Here is a 20,787-nt window from a genome sequence, read left to right on the forward strand (position 1 = left end):
TTATGTTAGGTTTATTTATGTTACATTAAAAGCCTAGATTCCTAAGATCGACTCTTATTGAAAGAGAGGGGCAACCACGAATCCCGAAAATGATTAATACCCTAGAACTAGTTAGTTGCATGTGAGAGGCAGCTTAAGTATGAATTTCTTGCCTTCGTTGTTGGTTTTTTTCTTTTTTCGTGGTAAACAAAAGTTTGGTAATCCACTCGTGAATACTGAATACAATGAGTTGCTTAACATATAAGAGAAACGTTAATATATCATTATTGATCCTTTATCAGTGATAATGCAGAGTTGGAAAGAAATCAAAGAACTACCCCCTACGTCATATTGTCTCTATAATTATTTAAATTCATCATTAAAATATTTGTTAATTCTCACTTGCCATGATATTATCAAAGCAACAGGGACAAATGGGTTGTTCTGAATAATTTTTGATGCACTTTTTCTTGCTCATTTCAGACAATCTCCATTCTTAATGAGTTAGGTTACGTAGTTGGATTAAAATCCGCATAAGTAGGTGTTATATATTTATAAGCAAAGTGTATATAGGTAAGGTTATTTATTTTATGAATGAACACTGTATAATTTTTCATAATTACAATAATATTCTGAAGTTTCCCATCAAAATAAACACCAAAACAATATAACAAAAATATTATTCTGCAAATAACATTACAAATGTGCATAAGAAAGAGCGGAGAAAAATATTATCAAACAAAAGCTCTGAATTCTAATTCTGACATGTTATATAACAAAAAAATGATGAACTAGTACAAACCGTGTACCAGAATAGAAATCACATACTAAGAAACTAAGGTTTTTGATTAAAATCGCTCTTCCGACCCTATAAGAATAACTATGCACCTCCATATTATATAAAATCTAGTTTTCTGCTCCCGGAAGTGCCTTGAACACCGCTGCAATATCAAATGAGGCTTTGAAAATCTCATTGACATAGATTGTCTTGCCATCATACAAAAGAGAGGTTTAGTTCTTTGAAACTAAAGATATAGAGTTTGATAATGTAACCCATGTAGACCAATAATAACTTGTTATTGTCATTGTTATATATACAAAGATAGAAGGTTGTGATTGGAGAATGTGTAGTGAAGAGTAATCAGAGCGCGTAGGAGGGAACAAGGATCGCAATTGATTGTTTTTATTCATATTTTCAATGACAAAAATGTAATTTTATGATAAGCAAATGGATATAAATATCATTACATATTACATTTTGTGTGTTATTATATGACGTTTGTCTCAGAATCTTTACTCGGTAGCAGGTGACATGAGTGGCCCCTTACACACTACTAATGATGACAAAGGTGTCTGTCACATTGTCTCCTTGCCAAATCACATGAATAATACTTGCTTCAATTCATGCCCTACCCTGTCTACCTTAACTATTTTTTTGGTTTCCCACGTATATCATCGCATTGGAAGCAATCCTATTCGAGTCGAGAACATCTACAAGTATGTAGGGCTAACTCCTCCAGCGAACATATTTTCCATCCATAAGACTCAAACCCGATACCTTGCTTAAGGGGAATCAAACATATATAACTTAAACCAAGTTGGTTCTACCTTAACTATTTAGTACATTTTAGCTTCTTTACTCTCCAATTTTAATGCTTATAAGAATGTTGTTGCATGTCGTATTACAACAGTTCAAATAATAGAACTCTAATTTAATCTATACTATTTTTTGCCTGAATTTCAGGTTGTGTTGGATGGATTCTCTTTTCATTTATGAACATTTTGTATTATCATGCAGTTAACAATTATTAGTCCACCTAGGATTTGACAATAATATCTTTTATTAGCATTTGCTTGTTTAAGACAGCACAAACAACAGACACAAAAACAAAGTTGTTCTAAGGAGGGGGAGAGAGAGAGAGGGAGAATTTACACTATTGGATCCATTTTCAATCTCAAATTACATTTCTTAGATGTTAGATATACAAGCTCATTGAAAATGGTGATGCACAAAGGTCAAAACGACAGAACAAGAGATGAAATTGATACCCCAAAGGTAGTTGAAAATAGTAGAGAAAAAAGTGGTGGTGGCTGGCTAAGAGTACTTATGCCAATTAAGTAGCATAGAGATACACACCCTCATAATATAAAGCTTCCCCCTTTGTTGCCTTACCATTTTCCTCCACTTGGAAAATCTCCTACCCTGGCTACCCATTTTCCCCATAATGAGTTTGTTGCACATGTTGCTCCAATTCTAGCACAATTTATCGAAGATGAAACTAACCTGGCAAGTGTGCTAATTGGATCCACAAATACACATGCATAGCCTCTTCTTAAGGCTCCACTTGTACTTGAATTTCACATCAATGTTACGTGCCCTATCTTTACAAATTCAACTTAGAGTCTTAGAGTCTTAGTTCTTAGTTAAATCATGCCGGCCATTAGTGATTGTATGTCACTTCTTTTGAAAGTGATAAGCAAGTACAAAACACCAACCTTATCTTAAATAGTGGCTAAAGCTCATCACATCATTGTCTTATCAAACTATGAGGGTTATCTTTAAATTTCTTAATCACCAACAAGTTCATATCATAGTGACACTCATTTACTCTAGGTACCACATATTATTTAGTCATAAAGAAAGTATCGTTAAAAAATGATGAATTGATACGAAACCTTGTACTGATATCCGAATATCATGTAACTATGGTTTAAATTAATGAGAGGGATAACAAAATAAACAAGGACTTCAACATCATCACCTCTTCTTGGGCCACTTTGAGGAGGGTAATTTGTGCTAACTCAAATAGGCCAAGCATGTGACTTACAAGGTTGTCAAATAATGTCTACTGTTTAGAGATAAAAGCTTGGTTAGGAAAGGCTCCTGCATCTTATCTTTAAAAACAGAAAGTATCAAAGATAAGATCTTTAGCACATTCAGTTAATCTTTGTGGACCTTGTGGGATTAGTTTAGTGATGTATCCTGCTACAATGGGGTCCTGGTTAAATGGTCAAGTTAAAATTTGAGGCACTGATAAATAAGATGGGGTCATGCATGATACTTCAACTGTTGGAATTTTGCAAAGTTTTAGATTTATATGAGAGAAGAAAGTTAAAGGGTGGTGGTGGTGGTGGGTGAGTCAGGATGAGGATCATCTGTCCTAAATGGTGTCTTAATCATATATTAATACCTAGATAAAATAAAAAATTTAAATACAAAAAATAATAAAATGAAACATTTTGACTGATTTAAGACATCAAATGAGACACCATTTAGAACAGGTGATCTCCATCCCACAAATCCTACGTTGGCTAACCATGTGTTGGGTCTTTTAAAAGTAAAATGGACAAAGTTAGTTGATGTGTGTAGTTAAGGATGTGACTAACAGAGACTAAACAGTATAGGTCTGGCAACATTCTCTTTAGGGAAACATCATGCAGATGTGTATATTTATGTGTCAGGAAAAATGAGTGGGAGATATATTAGATTAATTTAAATGATTAGCATACACCACATATCTTATTAGTATTTAGTTAATAGAAAGAGAAATTTTATTGGCAAATTGTTATTATTCCCATTATTTAATTAGACTGGGAAAAAAAATGAGACATGAATAGAAAGGATAATATCAAAGCAATGTGTTAAATGTTGCAGGAAATGATACATTATTTGTTCTCCACAATGTGGTGGAAGGATATCATCAATACATTAAACTCAATAAATTATCGTTGTCAATAAATTATCGTTGTTCCACCATTTATAGCATCATAAGATGTTTTATGAATCACTTGAATTAAAGCATATCATAGTTTCACTCTTTGCATTTGCTTAGAAAACTAAAATTACCTTTGTGAACATGTACGTTTATGCTTGTGTGAACATGTATATCTTTCTTCTCACAAAATTGAGTTAATAATTTGTGAATATCATAATTGGTCACATCATCAATTAATATCTTATGTCAATTATGAGTGTTAGGAAGAGGTTAATTTCTAATTAAAAAGTTATTTTATTTTTATTAAGGGAAAAATATTGTTATTATTATCTTATTATTTTTCTTAGATGAATTATTATGTAGTTAGGAAGAATAATTTATAAGCAAAAATGTATACATTGATAGTGCAATAACTTTTTACACTCTTATTGCATCATTCACAATTCATTCTGTATCGTCATTGATTCTTCATAAAAAATAATCAAAATAAAGAATAGATAGTACATACATCTTTACATTGTCAGTTACATAAATATTACACTTGTAATTTATTTAGAAAGAGATATTAAATAAAAGGAGTTGGTGAGGCATATTTAGAGCCCAGCCCAATGAGGAGGCTTCTAAACCCTAAAACCTAAATACACTTCTGAGTTTTTTATTTCAACTGAAAAACGCTTCTGCATCTGCTCCGTTTCCTTCACTCTTCTCTCTTTCTTGGTAAGATTATTATATTCTATGCGATTTCTTCCTTTCATCTCAATTTTAACATTCCTTTATGCTTAATTATTATTTGTTATTACTGATCAAAAAAGTGTTCCAGTGATAATGGTTAGGGTTAGTGTGTTGAACGATGCTCTGAAGAGTATGTACAATGCTGAGAAAAGAGGCAAACGCCAAGTTATGATTAGGCCTTCTTCTAAAGTCATTATCAAATTCCTTATCGTTATGCAGAAGCATGGTATTATATTCATCATTTTTTATTTAAATTTATGTATGTTCTTAATTATTTCCTTTGTTTATGTCTTTATTTTGTGATATTATAAAATCAATATGATATAGGATATATTGGAGAGTTTGAGTATGTGGATGACCATAGGGCTGGGAAGATTGTGGTTGAATTGAATGGGAGATTGAACAAGTGTGGAGTTATTAGTCCTCGTTTCGATGTCGGTGTCAAAGAGATTGAAGGTTGGACTGCTAGGCTTCTCCCCTCTAGACAGGTCTCCCCATCGTCTTCTATATAATTGTCTTTTAAGTTATTTTCCTAAATTCATGTTTCTATGAACCTGAGGTTTTAGATCTGTAATGTGACACCAAACCAGGTCATTCTTGATTTCAAATAATTATTAGCTTGTTTTTGTACTCACATGTGTTATTATTGTTATGTAAACATCAGTGAATTACTTGAACATGGTGATCGTTCATATGTGCTCGACTAATTCCTTATGTTGTTTTTTATTACTTGTATATGTTGTGAAATTTATGTGTAGAGCGTGTGGTCGATAGGTTGGAAATTTGGCTGCATATAAGAATAGACTATGAAAATGCTGTATAACCTTCCTATAAGCTCTTTTTAGCTTATTTTAATAACCTGATGATAGTCTCTTTAGTCTAATTACAAATTAGTTTATTGAATAAATAATAGTTTACTGAAACACAACCCCAAGAAGATTGTTTTATTTCTAATGCTGCTATTGAGTTACCTCAATATCATTTGATCATCCATTGTGCTTTACTCTGTTCTGTTGTTGTATACATATGGTTATGGTTTACCGGCTGACGTTTGATTAAAAACTTGTGCAGTTTGGGTATATTGTCTTGACCACTTCAGCTGGCATTATGGATCATGAAGAGGCTAGGAGAAAGAATGTTGGTGGTAAAGTCCTAGGCTTCTTCTACTAGCCTAGTTTTCTATCGAGGATGGCACTGATTTTGATTTTGAGACTCATTTGTTGTAATGGATGTGCCAGTCCCCAAGTATTATCAATTATAGCTGGAGCTGTTTTGTGATGGGCTTTATTTTGTCAGCAAAATTAAGTGAGTCACTATTATATATCAGGTTTCTTTATCATTATTTTCCTTAGATCAACATGTACTGCCAGACTGATAAGTTGTTTTAATCTGCAAGTACTTGATTAGAAATTGGTAACTAGAACGATGCTTGATATTGCATTTAGTGGTTTTATTTGGGATCTTTGAATCGGTATTCATATTTCAGAAGGATATTCCTAGGTTTTAATATTATATCATTCTGTTTGGAATTGTTAATTAAAATGATGGTTGTAATGGTGTCGAGCTTCCCTTTTAGCTGCTCCTCTTAGTAGCTGTTTTAGAAATTTGATTCAATTCGGGTCATTCTGTGCGCTTAACATCTTGTTGGTATATTAAATGACACGAATTGATTTGAATTATAAGCAGCAACCATTTTCCTTAATATCATTCAACGATTAAATGAGCCAATGATATATTTGTGGTTAATTCAATATTTAGTGGTTTGTTTGCAAGTTGAATTTTGGAGAGAAAGTGAAGGCTTGAGAGTCATTTCATAAATGTATTTCATATATCCCAAGCTTCCTTCTGTTTCTTTCCATTCCCCTCCGAAACTCAACTTGTAAGTAGATTTAAATGATCTAGAGTTGTATCTAGTCCACAAGTTGGGAAATGATAGGTATTGGTTTCTTCTTTTGCTAATATTAAAAGGAAAATGATAACATGAAAGCTGAACATGTGAACTTGTCCACTGCTATTTGTCCGTTAGGAAATGTGATGTTTTCCATTACAGTCAAGGGCCACAGCTAAAAATGGTGGAAAGTAAGACTTGGCCCTCCTTTTATTTTGGTAGTTTAGCTTCCGCAAAAGAACAAACATATGCAACCCCACGATCTTAAGGTTTGAAGTTTCAACTTTGAAAACGTAATCTTTTATATTTTTCTTGGTTAAAACTAAAGGTTGGATATGCAATATCTCCTACAAGTCGGGAAGTACACACAAATCTACCTTTCATTCTGCAAAATGGTATGAGTTTGATACACTATCCGTGTATAATCATATGATTATATATAAGTAGTATATATGAGTTTGATATATATGCATAACTTTTTCCTGTTTCTGTTCATTACACATTAATGAATGAGAAAGAGAGATAATGCTTCAAAAAAAAAGGAGAGAGAATTTTTTATGGTAGAGAAGGAGAGTTATTTTGTTAATATTCACAAGGGTAAAGTTTTGTCATTGACTGTATTTTTTATTTTTGAATCAATAATGATAAATAATAGATGACTTGTGGTAGAAAAACTTTTTTATAAAGCTGTCAGATGTATATTACACTTTTTTGGCCGATCAAAACAGAGATAAATATTATATGTTATTATGTAATAATACTGTTAAAATACAAGGAAAAAAGCATGTGGGTGGCATGAGTTGAACAGTTCTATAAATAAATAAAATGGGAATGGGTGGTTCTGGTGAGCACGACTTTGCCCTATCTCGATCACTTTACCAAGGTTTTTGTCTTAATTGACCCATATATTATAGATTTATGATTGGTTTCAGATTCACAAAAAATAGATTGAAGATATTTAGGATGAAGTAAAGATTTATCCTTTATACATCCACCCATATTTTTTTTCTATCATATGGGGTTATGTTATATAGTATTAATATTTCCTTAATTCATAGAAGATCATCAACAACCTATCTAATAACATAATCTCTTTTTTTATCAATAATTTTAAATTGATTTTAGTATTAATTTAAGACGCTTCTACATAAATAATTTATCATCTATATTATTTTATATATCAACAATTCTCTAATTCTTTTCCATCATATATATATATTCAAATGTTTTATAAAATACAACCCCAACTACAGCTACACGCTGCTCTATCTGTCTCTGATCCGAAAGTTTTTGTTTTTCTTATTTTAATTTTATCTTCTTCTTCCATTCACAACAACAAAACTCAATCTAATTACCATGCTCTATAATCCCCAGTGATTTCTTTTTCTGTGCCCACTCTTTTATTATAACAATAATAATAATAATATTTATCCATTCTTCTTTTTAGAAGAGTTAGTGATTATTGCCAGAGTTAAAATAATTATTTTTTTCCGCTGACTTCTTAGAAAATTTCACATCCAACCTGATCTATTCACCCACATTTGGTTCTTCCGCCATCAAACTTTACTGGGTCTGTTTTCTTATTCAGCTCCATTCAACTTTGAGTTGAAAGTTTTCATTTTTAACTTTATCCATTTCTTCATTTTACTATTGCATATTGGTTTTTTTCCTGTTCCACTTTCATCACTGATTTGAGGCTTCTAGTGTAAGTTTATTTTTCTGGGTTATCAATTTTGGGCTTGAACTTCAGTTGTGATTGAATCTTGTGGCTTGAATCATTGAGGTGTTTTGTGCTTAGTTTCTAAGATGCTGCCTGATCAGAGAAAAAAGGTAAAGTTACTAAACTGACATAATTTTGTAGATGAACACATTTGTACATGTGTGTCTATATAGCATAACTTTGTACTGAATTATTGGATGATGTTTTTAGAACAAATTTGGGTTGATAATGGAGGAGAATTGATGCTCGTTGTTTTGTAATTTTTGTTTGGTATCTTCATCTAGTTTAATTTGTTTTGTTAATGCAGTCCTCTGTAGATGTAGATTTCTTTACAGAATATGGTGAAGGGAGTAGATACAAAATAGAGGAAGTAATTGGTAAAGGAAGCTATGGTGTTGTTTGCTCTGCATATGATACACACACTGGAGAAAAGGTTGCAATAAAGAAAATCAATGACATATTTGAACATGTCTCTGATGCTACCCGCATTCTTCGCGAGATCAAACTTCTTAGACTCTTGCGTCATCCCGATATTGTGGAGATCAAGCATATTTTGTTACCTCCTTCTAGAAGGGAATTCAAAGATATATATGTTGTTTTTGAACTCATGGAATCTGACTTACACCAGGTCATCAAAGCAAATGATGATTTGACTCCTGAGCATTACCAGTTTTTTCTCTACCAGCTTCTTCGAGGGTTGAAGTATATACACACCGGTTATGATCTTTACATTCATGTAGTTTTTTGTTTTAGATATATCCTAATTTAGAACTTTCTTAGGGAAGGTTTTGTTATAAAACTAGTTGCTAAATTTTATGGTCATGGTGGCTGATTTTAAACTTTGTAATGGGCTTGTAGCAAATGTTTTTCACCGAGATCTGAAGCCAAAAAACATTTTAGCAAATGCTGATTGCAAACTGAAGATTTGCGACTTTGGTCTCGCCAGAGTGGCTTTCAATGATACACCAACTGCTATATTCTGGACTGTAAGAATCTTTTTTCCTTGAAATAATCAGTTTGAGCATTGCTCTTCTTCTCAGGTCATCATCCTAATGCCTATTTGTTCGCACATGCAGGATTATGTTGCAACAAGGTGGTACAGGGCTCCTGAGTTGTGTGGATCCTTTTTCTCGAAGGTGTAATATCTGTTTACGCTTTTATTTTAGATCGTTGACTATCCCTGAAGCTTAAAGTTTAGGAACCTTGATTTTCTCTCCCTCCTCTTTTGTCCTTCGTCTCCTTCCTTAAGCAAACATGCCAGGAATCTGAGGATTTTGTTTTCTCTACATTATTTCTTATACTTATTTGTAATACCAATGGCATGACAAAACTACACTTGAGATTTTTTTTATATTTTTTGAATTATCCAGTGTTGTTTTGCTGTTAACATCTTATAAGGTTTAGAGTTAACATATAAAAAGGGACTTGTGTCAACCTATCCCTCTGACAATGCTGTTCCTTGCTTATTTCTTACAACAACAACCAAACTTTTATCCCACTAGGTGGGGTCGGCTATCATTGCTTATTTCTTATGTTAATATATTCCTTTGAAAGTGCTTGGTTTCATACTTATTGCATATTGATTTTGTACTATTTACTTTGTAATCTAATAAATAGTAAGTTTCTCATGTTTGTGAAATGAATATGGATAATGTTTGCAGTTCTGTATTCTTTGTATGTTATTGATTTATTGTCCTGCATTTAATTGATATACGTATTTGTTAACTTTTTTCTTTCAGTATACACCAGCTATAGACATATGGAGCATTGGCTGCATTTTCGCTGAACTTTTAACTGGAAAACCTCTTTTCCCGGGGAAGAATGTTGTACATCAGTTGGATATCATGACCGATTTTCTTGGAATACCATCTCAAGAAGCCATTGCTAGGGTCTGGTATTCAATCATACATCCTTTTAGCAATTGTGTGTTTTATTTATTAGTTAATACAACTTTGGTTGTACATTAACAGATACGTAATGAGAAAGCACGGAGATACTTGAGCAGCATGCGTAAAAAGAAGCCAGTTCCTTTCTCCCAAAAGTTTCTCAATGCAGACCCCCTTGCTCTTCGTCTGTTAGAAAGAATGCTGGCATTTGAGCCAAAAGATCGACCTAGTGCTGAAGAGGTTAAACTTTTATCCAATGCGACTCACTTTGTACATCATCTTTGGTTTTAATAGGGAATATTGTGCATGATATTTTAGGCTCTAGCAGATCCATATTTTAAAGGTTTGGCCAAGGTTGAGAGAGAGCCTTCTGCTCAACCAGTTACCAAGATGGAATTTGAATTTGAGAGACACAGAGTAACAAAGGAAGATGTGCGAGAGCTTATATACCGAGAGGCTCTAGAGTACCATCCAAAGATGTTGAAAGAACATCTAGAGGGAGAAGAACCGACAGGTTTCATGTATCCAAGGTATGTCAAAACTTGCATCAACTTTTGTTTCAATTTTCTTTCTTTTGCATGGGTTTGACCAAACTGCAATCATTAAATTTGTAAACAACATATTGGGTATTTCACCTGACATTGTTACTCAATAATAACATTTGGTAGATTTGGTTGACATTTTGGTTTTTCCTTTAACTCATTCCATAACTAAGTTTTAGGAGTATTTCTTCTTATCCTACTTCTGGTTCTGGATATTCCTTTCTTTGGAATGAAATCCTCTTATATCAAAAGAAAGATTTTGATTGTTACTCATAAGATATCCAACATCTTCTGTTACTAGGATGATGCTTTATTCTCCATCCAACATCTTTTGAAAGCTTTACCGAGCCTAAATGCAAGCATAGCTGCAATTTCTTGCTTTTATTATAGGCTTGTTAATCTGTCACTCTACTATATGTCGTATACTAGATCAGCTTTACATTTTTTTCTCCCTTCTTTTTCCTAACACCTATATTGAACAGTGCCGTGGACCACTTCAAGAAGCAATTTGCATATCTTGAGGAGCATTATGGAAAAGGTGGAACTGTTACTGCACCTGAGAGGCAACATGCATCACTACCCAGGTATCCTGTTTTTTGCAGATGTTTCTGGAGATCGTGCCTTTATTACTTGGCTATTGATCTTTTATCTTGTCATGTCAACCCTTTATCTGCTCTTGAATTTCCGAACTCTGCTGATTTGAGGCTGTAAATGCAGGCAATGTGTGTTATATTCGGATAACTCGAGACAGAATACATCTGAGGTTGCAGATGATCTCTCCAAGTGTAGCATCAAAGAGGTTGAGAGGCCAGCCATAGATAGGAGTGGTGCTATCCCATTCACCAGGATTCCGTCACAAGCTCCTCAAAATATTCAAGGTAGGTTGACTATTTTAGTGTGCTTGTGAGCAGCCGTAAGCAGCAGGATTTGCTAGATGCACATGAACACATCTATCCACACACACACACTAAAGAATTGGCTTGTAGAATGACTTATTGAAGATGTTGATACCACAAATATTAGATTTCCTTGAGATTTATGTGTTATTATTCTGTTGTCACTTCTCACCATTTATACACCTCTCTCTTGTGCATATCTTTGGTTGTAAAATTTATTAATAGATACTTCTATTGATTTCAATTTAAATTTGCTTCTTCCTGTTATGTTTTGTTTGCTTCAGGTGTTGCTGCACGACATGGAAAAGTTGTTGGTTCAGCATTGGGTTACAACAACTGTGGGGTAGCAATGACATCAGAGGCCGATCAGCGGAGGACAGTGCAGAATTCATCTGTTTCAGCCCAGTATGCTGCTTCAAGCTGTTCATATCCTAGAAGAAACCCAAGCTGTAAAAATGAGAGGGCAGAAAATAATGGGATTGAGGGTTCTACCGGGCTTCAGCCGAAGCCTCAATACATAGCGCGAAAAGTAGCTGCTGCTCAAGGTGGAGCTGGTGGTAATTGGTATTGAAATTTTACCATTTTGGATAGGATGAATTTGTGGCCAACTCTTTTGTGCCTTGCACCTGATACTTGGGTTCTTGTTCCACACCGAAAGTACATATCAATCAGCTGAATGAACAAAAAACTTGAGTTGAAGAACCTTGATTATCATATAGGAAGAGAGCTAAAGAAGCTGAAATCTAAAGAAAGTCTCTACCTTAAAGTTTTATTAGATCTTGCAATCTGCTTCACTATTTTGTATTTTCAACCTTGGAAGGTTTAACATGGTTCTATTAGGATTTTCTTGCCCTCTAATTTTGTTAAAGATTTAGAAAGCATGAAATGAAGGTAGTGCAATTGCTACCTACATATTTGTGCTAGTCTATTTCTTATTGCAGAATTGTAGTCATTAATATTACCCTAATACTTAGGGTACCATAACAATGATATTATATTATGTTTAGTATTTGCATGTTGTGAATATTAACCATTTCTTTCTATGATGTCTCTATATAATAGGGTTAAGATTTAAGTGTTCAAATTGATTCTGAAGTAATAATATTGGTATGCATACATATTGAAATATGGATATGTTTGTCATTTCATTTGTGTTATACAAATAACCGAACCAAAGAGGGATAGCCCAGAAGAGACATCGAAATATAACAACAATCAAACTTTAATCGGTGAATCTGTAATAATATACTAATATTATTATTATTAAGACAGTTTTTTCATAATGTAAGAAGGTGAAGAAAATAAAAGAAAGCAGAAACAGCATAAAAATGGAGCTATTATCGTGTGATCATTATTTTGCATAATTTATCTTCTTCCTGTTTTGTGTTTCATTTTGTTCACTGGTTGTGGAACCTTAAAAGCATGGTACCCTCTCCAAAAAGTAATGAAAATGAAAGTAGTACTTAGGTGGTGTGGAAGTCGAGTAAGGATCATCTCCATTAATGGAGAGGCAATTGTCATACAATAATACACAAAAGACAACATACAATAATATTTTTATTTTTTTGTTTATCTTAAAATTACATTTTTATTTTCAATATGAGTAAAAACAACAACTTGATTTTTCATTAACGGAGGGGATACATGTTGGTGATGTAAGTTAGAGTGTATTGATGAATAGAGACATTACAGAAGTGCACATCTCTATCACTCATTTACGATTGTTGTCTTCACGGAATAAAACAAAAAACATTATTAAATATCAGTAATCATTTCTTACTAATTATTGGACCCAGTCTAAGTGCTTAGAAATGTCAAGTCAAATAATGCATTTTATGCTTTATATATGAATTTAATGAATGTTCACTAAAACTATTCACATTTTTAGTGTTATAATAACATGAAATGGGCACCACGCATGAGAAATGTAATACAAAGCAATTGATATTTTAACATGTTTTTTTGTGACACGTTAGAGTGACAATATTTCCTTGCACTTCATGGTATATAGATGGATGAATAAGGATCATCTCCATTAACAAATACTTATTTTATATGTGTTTTTAATAATAAAATATTATTTCATTATATATAAAATGATAAAAATATCTTACCATATTATTGATTCCTTTATTTTTTGTAGTACTTATTTTGTCTTTCCTTTAATCGAGAGGATTTTTGATTATTGTAAATTGTAGGCCACAAACAAAGAGTTTGCCCTTAACTCATTAGATTACCTTTCTTATAAGGAAAAGAGACTACAATCCCACATGTAGAAAATGTTATTAATTTAAGGATGGTTTATAAAGAAACTGTTACTAGAATATATATGTTTGTCAATAATAAAATGTTTTTTTAGTGCGTGCACTACAATATATGTTCAATTATATTTAAAAAGTATGTTACTTTCGTATGTTTAACGTATGTCTAACACATTAGAAAAACTGATAATAAAATCATAACTAAATAATAATATATGACAATATCTATCACTCTTTGTTCAATAAATGTATCTTTGAGTTACATTATTTTTATAATGTACACATTTATTTTTTTATCGACTAGTTCAAACATCAAGTTTCGTCTTTCAAAAGCTTCTGATCCGAACTTTTAGGGTCTACTTTTTTTTGGGGTCAAAAACTACCACGAGTGTATAGAGGCAAAGGAAAAGGGTAATGGGGAAATTTTAAACTACTCCCAAAGTAATATGCGATTCTGTAATTGTTTAAATTGATTTAAAATTATAGGTGTCCAATGTTTTTCTCCTATGTATTCTAGAAAAATGTGTATATAAAATAGATGAAATATAGAGATAAATATATACAATGCAAAAAATAGATGAAAGATATAGATAAATGTATAATATATCAAGTATGGTGTCAAAACTTCCATATGCAAAAAATACCAAAGTGTTGTTAACCAAATTAGTAGTTGTACCAAAGAGAACGATATTATTTTAAAATATAATATTATTGTATATTATATACTTTTTTTTTTGAAAGGGTATAATACTTTTTTTTGCTTAAATGCAATACTATATTTAATGGTGTGATTTAATTTGTGAATATGATATTATATAATACTATATAATTTTATATTTAAAAGGTAATCTCATGATAATATAGAATGGTGACCCAAACAAATAAAAACATTTTGTAAAAGCATCACTAATCTCTTAGAAAATTGTCCGAAAAAGTAGCTTCACGTTACTCTTTCTCCTACATGCAACAGAATAAGCGTGCGCTCCAAGCTTTCAATTCTCATTCTTGTATAAAACCCACTTTTCAACTTCATCAATTTCTTCACTCACCAAAACTTTCTCTAACAAAAACAAAACTTCACCTTTGTCTTCTTCAAACTTCAACATAAACAAACATCTACATTATATTCAGTAGTTGCACTTGCATGCACTAGTATTTATTATCATGGATGATAAGCTTTGTGTGAAAGGAGAAGGAAGTCTTAATATCCAACTTAGTGAACTCCAAAGGCTGAACCAAAATGGCAGCATAGGCACCACAATGTTTGAGCCTGGTGGTGTTAACAGCATGGAGAAGTTAGACAGTAGTAGCACTGATATTTCTATCTCTTCAACAACAACACCACCAGCTGCAGTTGAAGCACCAGAAAAGAAGCTAACCCTCTTTGCTCTTCAGCTTGCAGTGCTTGAAAAAGCAGCAACAGGGTTAGGAACTCTTGGTTTTATTTGGGCAACTGTTGTTCTTCTTGGTGGTTTTGCCATTACCTTAGACAAAACAGATTTCTGGGCCATCACTATTATACTTGTAGTTGAGGGTACAAGGATTTTCAGCACCAGCCATGAGCTTGAGTTTCAGCACCAAGCCACATGGTCTATTACTGATGCTGGAATCAATAGTTTCCAGCTTCTGAGGTGCAGTTCAAACTCCTTATTTAAAAGCATAAAGAGACTATTCAATTTCAGGCCCATTGTTGCAGTTAAGAAAGACACAAAGGAGGCTAATGAGGTCACACCAAAGACACCAACTAGAATGTGGAGTAAGTCAGAAGTTCCACTTCTACCTTATGCTAAATGGTTTTTTCTTTCAAGGCATGTTAGTAGACTTCTCTACTGGCTGCAGCTTATTTCTGCAACAGCTTGTATGGTTCTCTCATCAGTAAAACTCATCAAACATGATTATGGAGAAGTGGAAGCAGGAGATACTGATAAGAGGAACCGACAATCGGCTTTAAATATCTTTTACTCCTTGGCTCTTGCAGAAGCTTTGTTGGTCCTAATGGAAAAGGCTTATTGGAAATGGCAAGTTAGTTATTGTAAATTGTTGGAAGAGGTTGACAAGGAGTGTGAGCTAGGGCCATCAGGAATGGTATCTATTAGAAGGTTCTTTTATGATGCCTATTCAAGATGTGTCAATGGAAGTATATTTGATGGCTTGAAAATGGACATGGTTTGTTTTTCTATGGAACTCTTGGCTTCAAATTCCCCTGATGAGCAGCTAATTGGAGCAAGAATTCTTCGGCAGTTTTCGATCAGGGAACGGTTTTCTGATGACACCCTTCAAAAGATTGGAATTGCCATATCCATAGTAGATAGACTAGTTGAGATGTTGAATTGGACAGAGCAAAAGGAGGAAGAAATTAGGCTCTCAGCTGCAGAGATTTTATCAAAACTAGCTAGCCGGAAGCATAACTCGCTTCGAATAGCTGGGATACCAGGAGCCATGGAGTCAATATCATCTCTTCTACAAACTAACAGGGATTTGATTCCTGCAGCTGATGAGATTGGAGAAAAGAAACTCACTTTTCATCATTCAAATTATAGGTTCTGGACATTTAACCAATTAGGACTCCTCATACTAAAAAAACTTGCTCTTAACCATGATAATTGTGGAAAGATTGGAAATACAAGGGGCCTCCTTGCAAAGATCATAGACTTCACTCATGCTGAACAAGAGTTGCTGAATGAGGAAAATGTTAATTCCTCTCAAATTTTAACACTGAAGAGATCTTTACAACTGGTGAAAATGTTGGCTAGCACAATAGGCGCAACTGGAGAACATCTTAGAAGAGAGATTTCAGAGATAGTTTTCACCATTAGCAATATTAGAGATATTTTAAGGCATGGAGAGAAACATCCCCTTCTACAGAAACTGAGCATAGAGATTCTAACCAGTCTGGCATTGGAAGAGGATGCTAAAGAAAGGATCGGAGGTACGGGTGGAGTACTTAAAGAATTGTTCAACATATTTTTCACACATAACATAGCAGAAAATGAGAAACATGTAACAGTTGTTGCTGGTGAGGCCTTAGCAATGCTTGCATTAGAAAGCGAGAGAAATTGCGAACGGATTTTGAAGTTGAAAGTACTGGAAAGGCTTGTAGAAGCATTGAAAGACAGGTTCCTTCGTGTCAACGCTGCGAGAATTCTACGAAATTTATGCACCTATAGTGGATCAGAATGCTACAACAAGCTAAAGGGGATAACAACTGCAGCACCTATAGTAAGTATTACACAGATCATGCTTTCTATTATGTCTCTATGTAGTAAAAATTGCACATATGAAAATAACAAGAATCATGATTATGGTTTTTGTTTAAAATTAACTCCTCAACCATGCAGATACTCCAGGCAATAATGTCTGAAGAAAACAAGATACAAGAAGTGATGGTTGGACTAGCAGCAAATGTGTTCAAATATATGACTTCTCATGAATCAAGGATTGTATTCGATGAAGCTGGAATCACGGAGGCCGAACTCGCAAATAAATTAACTCAGATTCTGAAGAAACACCAAAGTCCTCACACTAAAGTCCCAAGGATAAGGAGGTTCACAATAGAGATGACAATTTTGATGATGAGAGACAAAGCAGAAAATAAACAAACCTTCAAGGATCTCGGAATGGAGGAGGTGTTGGAGGTTGTGATAGAGACTACATCAGAACTCGAAAGCTTTAATGTTTTCTCTGGTACTGTTGGACTAAACAGACACAGTCTAACAATTCAGTCATTGGTTGAGACAGCATTGGAATTACTACAAGATATGTAGACAGCATTGGAATTGAGACAGCTTTTGGGACAGTTGATCCTTGTTCGTTCGGATATCTAAGTATGCTTAGCAACCACTTTAGTAGTGCTATTGTGCAAATAAAGAGCAGTACACTCTCCCAAATGGCATTCATGTTTGCTGAGAAACTAAACAAATCTATCATTTTTTTCACATCCACATTTTTCCTCTCTAAACAGAATTCACTGGATTGCTTAACATTTTTGAGTGGGATGCACCCAATTTACATTCAGCAGCCATATCTTCATTCACATCATGGGCATTTCATTTTTTGTATTCTATCAAATTTCCATCCATGCATTTCTTCACTAATTTGCTAATATATATCACAATCTTATTTATAAGATTAAATAAAAATAAGAATAATATTTGTATTGTGATAAATCTTACCCTCCAATAAGAATGAATTTGGCATTATATGCTCTTAGAAAAAAATTTAAAGAATAAAAAAATTGGTAAGAGAGAGAAATTAAAAACAAGTTTACAACTCCAATACTTGCCTACAAAACTACATTCTATTCTATTGGAGTTATTAATTCCCTTTCCCTTGATAAAGTCATGAATATTTAATTTTTTTTAACTGACATGACATAATATAATTGGTTTAGACAGACTTTAAAACATGTTTTGAGACAATATAGTTGTCCCCCTTCCCCCTCAAATATATATGCAGAAGTTAGTGGAACGTAGAAAATGTTCCCCACCCTTCTCCCGAATCCTGATATTGCTTCATTCATAGAAACATGTCTTCTTTTTTAATCTATTCATTCTTCAAAAAAGTGTCTAGATGAGCGATATAGATCATAAGGTGCCCATAGATGATCTACAATGCATGGCTTCCTTGAATCTAACCTCAACCATGGCTTACCCTTTCCACTCCAATGCAACAAACTAATAGGACCAGGGTGTAAACTCCTACATTTTCCTTCAAAGTTATCTCCTCCTAACCCATGTTGGTTCCATCTATGATCAACACCTTTTATATTCCCTGCCAAAACCAACAAAAAAGGTGGAAGTGATCCCAAATGGTATATCCTCTTCTCTTGTTTCTGCACTCTCATCCATTCCTCTACTTTCTTTGTATACCCTTCTTTTCTCCATTTATCCACGTCCATTACCATCACCCCCGTGTTGAAATAACAAGGTTTCCTTCCCTTAAATGTCTTTGATAAAATAGGGTCTTTCCAAAACATGTCAGTGAAATATAACGTGAAATTTGCATGGCAATATTCTGGTGCAGCCACCACTTTTCCTTCCATGTCAACCCTCCAAAGCTTAGCTATATCATCAACAACAACGATGTCAGAATCCAAATATATCACACGTTGCACTTCCTCTGGTAAACTATCTGGTAGGTATATCCTTGCATAATTCAGAGGCTGATCCAATGCCTGACGAATAGACTTCGATATCTTGCCGCGGACGCGGTTCGATTCGAAGCCATAAATCTTCATGTTGAGATAAGGGAACGTTGATTTGATGCTGGAGAATAGTTCAGGAGCATCATTCACCGAAAGGAAGTGGAATGCAAGATTCTCAGGGCATTTAGAATGTTGTAACATGGACAAAACCGCAGCCATGGTGCCACGGAGGTAGTTTGCATCAAGGGTCATGGCTACATTGATGCAGTGAGCCTCTGTGGGGCCACATTCCTCGCCGTTGCGAAAGGCGGGCGCTTCCCGGAATTGAGGGAGCTCCGGGGTGGAGGCGCCGCGCCGTACGAGGCCAATGCGGATAGAATTGATGGAAAGGATGAGGAGGAGGAAGGACAGGAGGCCAAGGAGTATAGGGGAAGTTGAGCTCCAAAAGACCATCCTGTCTTAACGAGGTTTTGTTGTTTTTGTTGAGGTTGTGGTCAATAAGAATCTTGGGTTTTGGAAATAGCAGAGAACATAGGATAATTTGATTTGATGAAGAGAATGTCATTTGTTTGACTCGTTTGGAGATTAGGCTGTGCAGTCATAACTCATAAAATTTGGTGGGTGCAAAGTGTGAGGCAGAGAGAAAATCCAGGGGTCTAACTTGGACTTAGAAATCACTATTTTCGAAACTTCCTACAAAAGACAAGGTTGGGTATTTAAAATAAATAAAAGGGAACTATGACGAATTAAAAGTTCATATTAAAATTATATTCTTTAAGAATAAATGTGATATATACTTGTAAGATTAAAAATATTGAATCCAATCCAACTCAATTTAGGATATGACCTCTTTAATTATTTTATATTTGCATAGTTTGATTTTATCCTATAGCATCCTTAAGCATGTTCATACAATCATCAAGATCAGACCCACAACAATCAACCTCTATCCAAAGGCGTGACAAGAATATGCCTAGAAACAAAGATAAACATGAATGACTTGTAAATATTGAGGCCACTACAATTACAAATATTGTAGTTATCTTAATGGGATTGTGGTATGAATTGAAGTTGTGTGAATGAAAAACTGATATTAAATCTAGTCTGATTCAATTGCAAGATGAGGTGACACCACAATTGCATAGTGATATATAAGGAAAAGTTATATTGCTAGTGCATCTAAAATTCCAAAAAAACTTCACCATTTTAGGTTTCAAAGTGATACTTGTAACTGAATGAATAATCTTAGTTTACATCATACAAAATAAAAAATATAATACAAATAATAATCTATAATTTTGATATAACAGAATTTTGATATAATACAAATAATAATCTATAATGTTAAGATTATTCATTCAGTTACATGTATCACTTTGAAACCTAAATTTGTGAAGGTTTTTTGGAATTTTAGATAAGTTTTTTGTTGCATGAGTTTTGTATAATTAGAGTTTTTGATTTATACTATATTTTTATTTTGTATGATGTAAAATAAGGTTATTTATTGAGATTCATAGACATTGATTTCAAACAGATTCATACATATTAATTTAAAACACATCGTACACAATGACTTAAAACATATTCATAATATTATATTAACTACTCATTATTACCGGGTTGCCTAGAACTCTCACCGACTTCCCTCATTCGGAATGGACAATTCTTTCTGTTATGTCCTTCAGTCCTACACCATCCACATTTTTTAATCTGTTGAGATTGAACTTCATCCATTTCATTATGTATCCGTTTCGTTTTTTGTCTTCCAGTTCGCTTCCTATGTATAACAGGATTAGGAATGAATGAGGGTCCTGAATATGAATGAGGGTCCTGAATAAGGAGGCCAATATTCTTCATTACCTAATCCTGTTATGCGTAGGAAGCGAACTGGAAGACCAAAAACGAAACGGATACATAATGAAATGGATGAAGTTCAATCTCAACGGATTAAAAAATGTGGATGGTGTAGGACTGAAGGACATAACAGAAAGAATTGTCCATTCCGAATGAGGGAAGTCGGTGAG

The 20,787-nt window shown here is 33.8% G+C and overlaps 4 protein-coding genes across 6 annotated transcripts; 3 read left to right on the forward strand and 1 right to left on the reverse strand.

Annotated features, from left to right (window-relative positions):
* LOC109343419 (40S ribosomal protein S15a-1-like) lies at positions 4,317–5,890 on the forward strand. Of its 2 annotated transcripts, none has more exons than XM_019581694.1 (4): positions 4,317–4,412; positions 4,516–4,653; positions 4,755–4,915; positions 5,499–5,890. In XM_019581694.1, exons 2-4 carry the CDS (start codon positions 4,521–4,523, stop codon positions 5,595–5,597), a joined length of 393 nt encoding a protein of 130 aa, XP_019437239.1. In that variant the 5' UTR covers positions 4,317–4,412; positions 4,516–4,520; the 3' UTR covers positions 5,598–5,890. The 2 variants fall into 2 exon arrangements, with proteins under 2 accessions (XP_019437239.1, XP_019437245.1); XM_019581700.1 differs by having other exon boundaries at positions 4,368–4,385.
* LOC109343357 (mitogen-activated protein kinase 15-like) lies at positions 7,600–12,380 on the forward strand. 2 transcript variants are annotated; one of them, XM_019581600.1, is made up of 10 exons: positions 7,600–8,145; positions 8,343–8,751; positions 8,894–9,021; positions 9,112–9,171; positions 9,775–9,924; positions 10,006–10,161; positions 10,240–10,451; positions 10,946–11,047; positions 11,181–11,341; positions 11,638–12,380. In XM_019581600.1, exons 1-10 carry the CDS (start codon positions 8,122–8,124, stop codon positions 11,928–11,930), a joined length of 1,695 nt encoding a protein of 564 aa, XP_019437145.1. In that variant the 5' UTR covers positions 7,600–8,121; the 3' UTR covers positions 11,931–12,380. The 2 variants fall into 2 exon arrangements, with proteins under 2 accessions (XP_019437145.1, XP_019437152.1); XM_019581607.1 differs by having other exon boundaries at positions 7,603–8,145; positions 11,644–12,380.
* Positions 14,514–17,384, forward strand: LOC109324983. The gene is made up of 2 exons (XM_019580948.1): positions 14,514–16,839; positions 16,959–17,384. The coding sequence occupies exons 1-2, from the start codon at positions 14,785–14,787 to the stop codon at positions 17,382–17,384; spliced, it is 2,481 nt and encodes an 826-aa protein (XP_019436493.1). The 5' UTR covers positions 14,514–14,784.
* LOC109341422 (probable galacturonosyltransferase-like 4) lies at positions 17,904–19,317 on the reverse strand. The gene has a single exon (XM_019579358.1). The coding sequence runs from the start codon at positions 19,214–19,216 to the stop codon at positions 18,167–18,169; it is 1,050 nt and encodes a 349-aa protein (XP_019434903.1). The 5' UTR covers positions 19,217–19,317; the 3' UTR covers positions 17,904–18,166.

The sequence above is a fragment of the Lupinus angustifolius genome, chromosome LG01 (genome assembly GCF_001865875.1).
Source record: "Lupinus angustifolius cultivar Tanjil chromosome LG01, LupAngTanjil_v1.0, whole genome shotgun sequence".
Taxonomy (NCBI): domain Eukaryota; kingdom Viridiplantae; phylum Streptophyta; class Magnoliopsida; order Fabales; family Fabaceae; genus Lupinus; species Lupinus angustifolius.

Coding starts and splice junctions, on each gene's coding strand:
- LOC109343419 (XM_019581694.1), top strand. CDS start 4,521: ATGGTTAGGGTTAGTGTGTTGAACGATGCTCTGAAGAGTATGTACAAT. Junction 4,654..4,754: donor TATCGTTATGCAGAAGCATG/GTATTATATTCA, acceptor AATATGATATAG/GATATATTGGAGAGTTTGAG. Junction 4,916..5,498: donor GGCTTCTCCCCTCTAGACAG/GTCTCCCCATCG, acceptor AAACTTGTGCAG/TTTGGGTATATTGTCTTGAC.
- LOC109343357 (XM_019581600.1), top strand. CDS start 8,122: ATGCTGCCTGATCAGAGAAAAAAG. Junction 9,925..10,005: donor CTCAAGAAGCCATTGCTAGG/GTCTGGTATTCA, acceptor GTACATTAACAG/ATACGTAATGAGAAAGCACG. Junction 10,162..10,239: donor ATCGACCTAGTGCTGAAGAG/GTTAAACTTTTA, acceptor ATGATATTTTAG/GCTCTAGCAGATCCATATTT.
- LOC109324983 (XM_019580948.1), top strand. CDS start 14,785: ATGGATGATAAGCTTTGTGTGAAAGGAGAAGGAAGTCTTAATATCCAA. Junction 16,840..16,958: donor TAACAACTGCAGCACCTATA/GTAAGTATTACA, acceptor TCAACCATGCAG/ATACTCCAGGCAATAATGTC.
- LOC109341422 (XM_019579358.1), bottom strand. CDS start 19,216: ATGGTCTTTTGGAGCTCAACTTCCCCTATACTCCTTGGCCTCCTGTCC.